Genomic DNA, 8,739 nt, shown 5'->3' with positions numbered 1-8,739 from the left:
CATATAGTTTTTAATTTATTTAAACGCTTCAAACAAGGACGACTTTAAAGTATCCAAACTATCCAGTAAGTTTGCAATGAGGTGGATTTCTTGCTTTTATAGAGCTCAATCATGTTTCAATTGATAATATTGTACATGCGAGATGAAATAATTGCAGGGTTCTGGAAATGTACACACAAAAAGAGACATTCATATTTGTACATTTGAATGACTTTACCATATTTATTACATATAGACTGACAGTTTTAATAATTACATAAATAATTGTTGTACATGTACAAGTAAACAAGCAGTGGGATAATATATTATAACAATAGTACAGTTTGATCTGGTACATAAACCCTCCATGCTGTAACTCAAAGCTGAGCTTCGGTTTCACTATTTAAACAAAATCCAGAAATTTCTTCTTTATCAGTTCAAAGAGACTTCTCTTGACAACATGTTTATCTAAATGGCATGATGTGATGAGCACCATTTTGGGATTAGAACTCTTATACTTTTAATTGCTGTTTTTAGGTGTTCAAATGCATGCTTTACCTTAATATTAAGAAATATAACAATACATGAGTTCAGTACTTCAGTTGATCTAAATAAAAAACATTGTATCCAATGTTAGAAGTAAATTTTACATAGTAGATCAGACTCCAGCTTCTCCATTTATTCTACATAATTATGCATATGTCTTTTATATTTTTATAAATACATCAAGATATAACAATGCAACAACAACTGAGCTACGATTATCATGTTATGCATTTAGCGGCAGAGTGCTTCACAAGTAAATGATTTTTGTAACAGCCATTTCCTCTCATTTAGTAACCTTAAACCCTTTTCACAAACTAAATGTACAAAGTAGTAGTAGTTTAAGGTAACAAATAAAACATTTTACAGACTCATCCACTGTACATTGCACTATACACTTGAATGCTTTTGATTTTAAATTGACTCTATATGGATATCACAGAACACTATAGCACAACAAGAAATGTTAGGCAGTCGATAGGAATGTCCATGCGAACAGTGAACAGAACTACTCTTCCATATCACTTTAATATGCAATCTAATGTTACCATCTAACAATTGTTCTGTTTAAAATAGCAACTCAATGGATAGTTAACATTGCCAGTTCCTTGCCTTTGTAGATCTTCATGAAAGTAAAATGTTCAAAATTAGAATTGACTAATTTGATTTAGAATTGACCTTTGCATATATTCATGAAAATTAATTAATTTGAACATTAATCAGTGTCACCCTACAAATTAAATCAAATTGTGAGATTTCATAATACATGGATAGATACAATGATTTTGGTCATGACATATAACATATTGTACATCTATTAAAATGTATACCATCTCAATATAACCTGATTTTCCAAGGATGTGTCCCAAAAAATTGAAAAAAAGGAAGATTGATTTTTAAAATCTGTAATTCAATAATTGAGCCTTGAACACCTGGACAAACTCTGTCATTTGAATTTCGAGTACCGGTAAGTTGATTTTTTTAATGTACAACTTTCTTCATATTTCTGCAAGTCAAATTTAACCAAGTGAGATAGAAAAATCATTGTGAGATGGTAATGCCCACACATACATTAGGTACTATAATACTTAAAAAACATAAATCTACTCAACTAAAATGAATATAAATGAATTTATACAATGTACATATTTATACAAAAGAATCATATAACAATAATTACATAGCATCTACTTTACTCGCAAATAGCTGGAGCTGTATGACTACCATTTTTGCTAGGTCCTCTTTGCTCGCCTTGGGGTTTTTCTTGGTGTAGTCTACTATTGCACCAATTGTCTCAGCCTACATGTATGAAAGAAGAATAGGAAAAGAGAAAAGAAATTTTTGATTTATGTATGTTCTCACTATATCACTCGATCAGTCATGAACTACAGGTATATGTACAGTCATGTTCATTTAGCAAGGGACATAGTATGCCAGCTTGTACAGTGCTAGAAAGAGCTACAAAATTTGCAATTACATGCTATCTAACTGTAATTTTTAAATGAAAAACACAGGACATATAGAATTTTCAGACATCAACTCTTGTCGGTCGTTTTTGTACATTGACTACTAAAAGATTGAGATTAATTTTGACACATGATTATATGCACTATTGATTCACTAGAATTTAATAAACTCTTTTAATTTATCCACACCCTGCCAAAAATGAAAATGGTAGGAATATACATGTACTGTATTTGCAAATGAAAAGTGATATGTATGAAAGTAAATTCATCAAAATTAGTTCCCAACTTCTCACTCTTCAAGTTTCTTTTCAATGTATACACCCTAAATGTATGTATGTACACAAATATTTAACAGAATATCAGATGAATGGACAATGTTTCAAAATCTGATATTGTACTTGAAGTTCACAGTGTAACATACTTGATAAAAACAATTCATTTTGCTCCAGTATATATATATATATATATATATATTAACTTATTGCCACATCAGGTGGCAAACTGAAACAAGTGAACATATATACGCTTGATGTTATAATTTAATTGGCACATTAAATACGAATCTAGCTGATGCTCTAACAAATTAAAGCAAAACATACTAATTTTAAGACAAACTGATCAATATCTGAAAACTGATTTCTGGTGACAACGAACAATTGTTCTTACCCGATATGCTTCAATTTCATCTTGCCCACTGAGTCTATGCCACAGTTCATGTCCGACCCGTATGCCAGTGATGATTTTGTACAATGACTTGGCATCTTCTCCTTTATGCAGCCATGCTAGCAAGCCAATCTAGGGAAAAGGGGAAAAGAGAAAAATCAAGATATTCATAGAATCTTAAAAATTCATCTAACAAATTACAAAATTCTCTTTCAAGATTAAAATCACATCACACCAAGATCTTTTCTTCACTTTGGGAAAATAAATGTGAACACTAAAGAGAGTATCATGGTGACAGCATTCTCAAGCAGACTACTGATAATAAAGTAAGGGAAATTTTAGATTAAATCACATGAAGGTAGTACAGAGAAAATTTGGCATCTTGATTCTGAGTTTGTAAATTGTGATATAATTTCCTGACTATATGTATTTAAAAAGGAATTTTTTCCCCTTCGTTTTCTAAAGATATTTTATGCGAAAAACAAAAATTTATGAAATTATAAACTAAAAGGTGTATAAAAGAGAATAATTAATTTTTATGGATGAATACATGCAAATTATGCACTGTCATTTTTAAGGAAGAAAACAGAAAATCTATCAAAATATGCAAAACAGAAAAGAGTGAAAGAATGGCATCATAAGCTCATAATTGAGTTGCCAATTTTGTTTAGCTCTCTTTGCTGCTTGGCTCTTGGACTGATTGAAAACATTATTGAAAATGTTGGATGTTTGCTTATACATGTACATGTAACATAAATGTAGAAAAACATTTTTGCATTTTACATGCACATACCGTAAGATCAATTGCATGTATTGTAAAGTCTTAGGTAACGTGACGCTAGTGTACTTTCGCACCGTCATCGGGTATTGATTATTCCGTCACATGCCTTGGTTTCTTCATTCTCACTCCCTAGACTCTACACTGTACACACAACTTGCGTGCGACGGAATGAAGCAAGCCTGGTCTACACGTTCGTAATGGCGTTATCACAGTTTTTCCTTCATAATCATTTTGCCTTCGGCGTAGACTAGAAGAGATGAGATTGACGGCAGCGAGAGTTTAACACGGCTTGCAAGATGGATGTCGATTTTGACCGATAATTTCCTTAAAAGGGACCATTAAACGGATTATATCAATCAAGTTAGTAAGTGGAACCGATGTATTATAGCCTAGGCCTAATTTAAAATTGGAAATGAACGAGGTAAAATGACATTTTGGGGGATTTTGGGGGCATAACAATACGGCCGTGGCAAGTTTGTGGGAGGGGCCTAGCGGCTAAAATCTAGCGGAATAAGTTCAACACAGGCTGGCATAGGCAGTCGTTCAGTCTCTATAACCGGAGGTCTAGTGGAGCCAGACGTAGTCTCAGTGGAACAACCGACGATTATAGAGACTGAAGCTTTCGGTCTAATCTACATCATACATGTACATCATGGCTCTGTTTACATCAAGAGTCACACCTCTTCGGATGCAGTGCTGTAGGCCTTCACTACAGCACTGCATCCCTCTTCCCACGGCTAGTCTAATCTCTAGCTCTCCCACAAATCAATTAGGATCTATCCACATCCAAAATCATAGCAGTAAATGGTACAAACAACAATCTGATTATTTCATGACGAAGCTAACATACCTGCTGAACTAAATCACCATTATCAAGACGAAACGAGCTTGGCAATTCCATGATTATTAGGCACAATTTTTGTGTTTTTTCGGAGATTTCTCACAGTCGGTACAGTCGTTTTACTTGTTGTGTATGCTCTAAAAATGGTAGGCAATCTTTTGGAACCTGTAGAGGTTTGCGCACGTCACGTAAAGGAAATGTTGACGCCCCCTAATGAATATGCATTATGCTTGTGCCGACACGGCGTGTGTACTGTCCATACACGCTGTGCATGCATATCTATCTAGGCTATGACAGCACATCTGCACTACCGATTCAAGCAAGAGAATATATGTATTTCACTACACTTGTATTGTTTTGAATACATTAATTGCATCTATACTTGCATCAATTAAGTTAGTGCATTTCTATATTTGTATTGTACTGTTGTGACTTCATACTTGCATCAATATAAGCTGTTGCATCTAACCTGTTCCAAACTGCATTTTGCGTGTCCCAAATTTATATTTTTGTCATGGGCGCGTTGTTTGCATCAATCAAGTTATTGCATTGTACATGTACCAAGCTGCATTCTACGTGTTTCAAAATTTCTGTCTTTCGGTAATTGTATTGTTTTGCCTACACACTCCAATTATTCAAATTATTGCATTGTATATGTTCCAAGCTGCATTCTACGTGTTTCAAAATTTCTATCTTTGGGTAATTGTATTGTTTTGCCTACACACTCCCATCATTCAAATTATTGCATTGTATACATGTTCCAAGCTGCATTCTACGTGTTCCAAAATTTCTATCTTTTGGTAATTGTATTGTTTTGCCTACACACTCCCATCTTTCAAATTATTGCATTGTACATGTTCCAAGCTGCATTCTACGTGTTCCAAAATTTCTATCTTTGGGTAATTGTATTGTTTTGACTACACACTCCCATTATTTAAGTTATTGCATTGTATATGTTCCAAACTGCATTCTACGTGTACCAAAATTTATATTTTTTGGTAATTGTGTTGTTTTTGCCTACACACTCCCATCATTCAAATTATTGCATTGTACATGTTCCAAGCTGCATTCTACGTGTTCCAAAATTTCTATCTTTAGGGGATAATATTGTTTTGCCTATACACACTCCCATCATTCAAATTATTGCATTGTACATGTTCCAAGCTGCATTCTACGTGTTCCAAAATTTTTATCTTTAGGGGATAATATTGTTTTGCCTATACACACTCCCATCATTCAAATTATTGCATTGTACATGTTCCAAGCTGCATTCTACGTGTTCCAAAATTTCTATCTTTGGGTAATTGTATTGTTTTGCCTACACACTCCCATCATTCAAATTATTGCATTGTACATATTCTAAGCTGCATTCTACGTGTTCCAAAATTTCTATCTTTGGGTAATTGTATTGTTTTGCCTACACACTCCCATCATTCAAATTATTGCATTGTACATGTTCCAAGCTGCATTCTACGTGTTCCAAATTTTCTATCTTTGGGTAATTGTAATGTTTTGCCTACACACTCCCATCATTCAAATTATTGCATTGTACATGTTCCAAGCTGCATTCTACGTGTTCCAAAATTTCTATCTTTGGGTAATTGTATTGTTTTGCCTACACACTCCCATCATTCAAATTATTGCATTGTACATGTTCTAAGCTGCATTCTACGTGTTCCAAAATTTCTATCTTTGGGTAATTGTATTGTTTTGTCTACACATCACTCAGGCGCGGATCCAGGATTTTCCAATAAGGGGGGGGGGGGGGGGGGGGCCGGAAATTTAAAAATTGCGCAGACCGTTTTTTTCCAACTCAATATACCAATACTGACAATAATGGAAGCACGATACCGGAACATCGGGGGGGGGGGGGCTATAGCCCCTTGCACGAAAAAGTAATTTTCTGGTTTCACAATTCGGCTATAGAGCGAAGCGAGCGAGCAAAAATTTGAGCATAAATTGTATTTTGTGAAAGTGTTATTTGTCACCAAAATAAATGAGGAAAGATTTTAAAAAAATCATATTCGGGCAGCTCGCTGTTCCCCCCTCCCATTACTGGCGAAGCGCATAAGCTCCCTAGTAGTTTTGTGTGTTGCGAAAATATATTTTTTCCCTATTTTTTTCCTATTTTTTCCCTATTTTCTGGAAATGCAGACTATTTTTTCCATATTTCTTTTAAGAAAATAGGAAAAAAATAGGGCTATTTTTTTCCTATTTTCAAGTACAAACTATTTTTTCCCTATTTTTTTCACCTATATTTTTTTTCAGACTATTTTTTTCCTATTTCCTCTAAGAAAACAGGAAAAAAATAGTCCTATTTTTCCCCTATTTTTCCCCTATTTTTTTCCTATTTTTTTACGACTGGGGCTTTGACGTTTTATTAAATTATTAGAGATAGAAGATGATTCGTTGTTCCATTCTCGACTATCAATCCTTGTCTAAATTCAATTTTCCCCGCCCTCGTGTAAACTTCTGACGCTTCATTACATTATGAGAGAAAGAAGATGATTCGTTGTTCCATTCTCGATTCTTAATCCTTGTTTGAATTCAGTTTTCTTTAAATTATTAGAGAAAGAAGACGATTCTTTGTTCCATTCCCGTCTCTTAATCCTTGTTTGAATTCAGCTTTCCCCCTTCAGCACGAGGCGTGGAAGCTTTGACGTTTTATTAAATTATTAGAGAAAGAAGATGATTCGTTGTTCGAGAATTGAGAGTCGAGAATGAAACAACGAATCGTCTTCTTTCACTAATAATTTAATGAAAACTAAATTCAAACAAGGATTAAGAGTCAAGGAATGGAAAAATGAATCATCTTCTTTCTCTAATAATTTAATAAAACGTAAAAGCTTCCACGCCTCGTGCTGAAGGGGGAAAGCTAAATTCAACAAGGATTAAGAGACGAGAATGGTACAAAGAATCGTCTTCTTTCTCTAATAATTTAAAGAAAACTGAATTCAAACAAGGATTAAGAATCGAGAATGGAACGACGAATCATCTTCTTTCTCTCATAATTTAATGAAGCATCAAAGCTTATGCGCTTCGCCAGTAATGGGGGGGGGGGGAACAGCGAGCGGCCCGAATATGATTTTTTTAAAAATCTTTTCTCATTTATTTTGGTGACAAATAATACTTTCACAAAATACATATTATGCTCAAATTTTTGCTCGCTCGCTTCGCTCACTAGCCGAATTGTGAAACCAGATAATTACTTTTTCGGGCAAGGGGCTATAGCCCCCCCCCCCGATGTACCGGTATGGTGCTTCTATTATGACCTTGTCAGTATTGGTATATTGAGTTGGACAAAAACGGTCTGCGCAATTTTTAAACTTCCGGCCCCCCCCCCCCCCCCCCCCCCCCCCCCCCCCCCCCCCCCTATTGGAAAATCCTGGCTCCGCGCCTGAGTGGTATGTAGACAAAACAATACAATTACCCAAAGATAGAAATTTTGGTACACGTAGAATGCAGCTTGGAACATGTACAATGCAATAATTTGATTGAGGCAAGTGTGTAGGCAAAACAATACAATTACCCAAAGATAGAAGTTTTGGAACACGTAGAATGCAGCTTGGAACATGTACAATGCAATAATTTGAATGATGGGAGTGTGTAGGCAAAACAATATTATCCCCTAAAGATAGACATTTTGGAACACGTAGAATGCAGCTTCGAACATGTACAATGCAATAATTTGAATGATGGAAGTGTGTAGGCAAAACAATACAATTACCCAAAGATAGAAATTTTGGAACACGTAGAATGCAGCTTGGAACATGTACAATGCAATAATTTGATTGAGGCAAGTGTGTAGGCAAAACAATACAATTACCCAAAGATAGAAATTTTGGAACACGTAGAATGCAGCTTGGAACATGTACAATGCAATAATTTGAATGATGGGAGTGTGTAGGCAAAACAATACAATTACCCAAAGATAGAAATTTTGGAACACGTAGAATGCAGCTTGGAACATGTACAATGCAATAATTTGAATGATGGGAGTGTGTAGGCAAAACAATATTATCCCCTAAAGATAGAAATTTTGGAACACGTAGAATGAAGCTTGGAACATGTACAATGCAATAATTTGAATGATGGGAGTGTGTAGGCAAAACAATATTATCCCCTAAAGATAGAAATTTTGGAATACGTAGAATGCTGCTTGGAACATGTACAATGCAATAATTTGAATGATGGGAGTGTGTAGGCAAAACAATACAATTACCCAAAGATAGAAATTTTGGAACACGTAGAATGCAGCTTGGAACATGTACAATGCAATAATTTGGATGATGGGAGTGTGTAGGCAAAACAATATTATCCCCTAAAGATAGAAATTTTGGAATACGTAGAATGCAGCTTGGAACATGTACAATGCAATAATTTGAATGATGGGAGTGTGTAGGCAAAACAATACAATTACCCAAAGATAGAAATTTTGGAACACGTAGAATGCAGCTTGGAACATG

The 8,739-nt window shown here is 34.8% G+C and overlaps 1 protein-coding gene across 1 annotated transcript; it reads right to left on the bottom strand.

Moving 5' to 3' along the window:
* Nucleotides 1-202: 202 nt before the first annotated feature.
* LOC100888786 lies at nucleotides 203-4,412 on the bottom strand. Its single transcript, XM_003723399.3, has 3 exons — nucleotides 4,283-4,412; nucleotides 2,655-2,783; nucleotides 203-1,821 (listed from the first exon to the last, which is right to left on the bottom strand). The coding sequence occupies exons 1-3, from the start codon at nucleotides 4,331-4,333 to the stop codon at nucleotides 1,699-1,701; spliced, it is 303 nt and encodes a 100-aa protein (XP_003723447.2). The 5' UTR covers nucleotides 4,334-4,412; the 3' UTR covers nucleotides 203-1,698.
* Nucleotides 4,413-8,739: the final 4,327 nt, after the last annotated feature.

The sequence above is a fragment of the Strongylocentrotus purpuratus genome, unplaced genomic scaffold (genome assembly GCF_000002235.5).
Source record: "Strongylocentrotus purpuratus isolate Spur 01 unplaced genomic scaffold, Spur_5.0 spur5_scaffold_5, whole genome shotgun sequence".
Lineage (NCBI taxonomy): Eukaryota > Metazoa > Echinodermata > Echinoidea > Camarodonta > Strongylocentrotidae > Strongylocentrotus > Strongylocentrotus purpuratus.
The sequence above is the reverse complement of the archived record's forward strand: the minus strand, read 5'-3'. Positions and strand labels throughout refer to the sequence as shown.

Coding starts and splice junctions, on each gene's coding strand:
- LOC100888786 (XM_003723399.3), bottom strand. CDS start 4,333: ATGGAATTGCCAAGCTCGTTTCGTCTTGATAATGGTGATTTAGTTCAG. Junction 2,784..4,282: donor ATGGTGATTTAGTTCAGCAG/GTATGTTAGCTT, acceptor CCTTTTCCCTAG/ATTGGCTTGCTAGCATGGCT. Junction 1,822..2,654: donor ATGAAATTGAAGCATATCGG/GTAAGAACAATT, acceptor TCATACATGTAG/GCTGAGACAATTGGTGCAAT.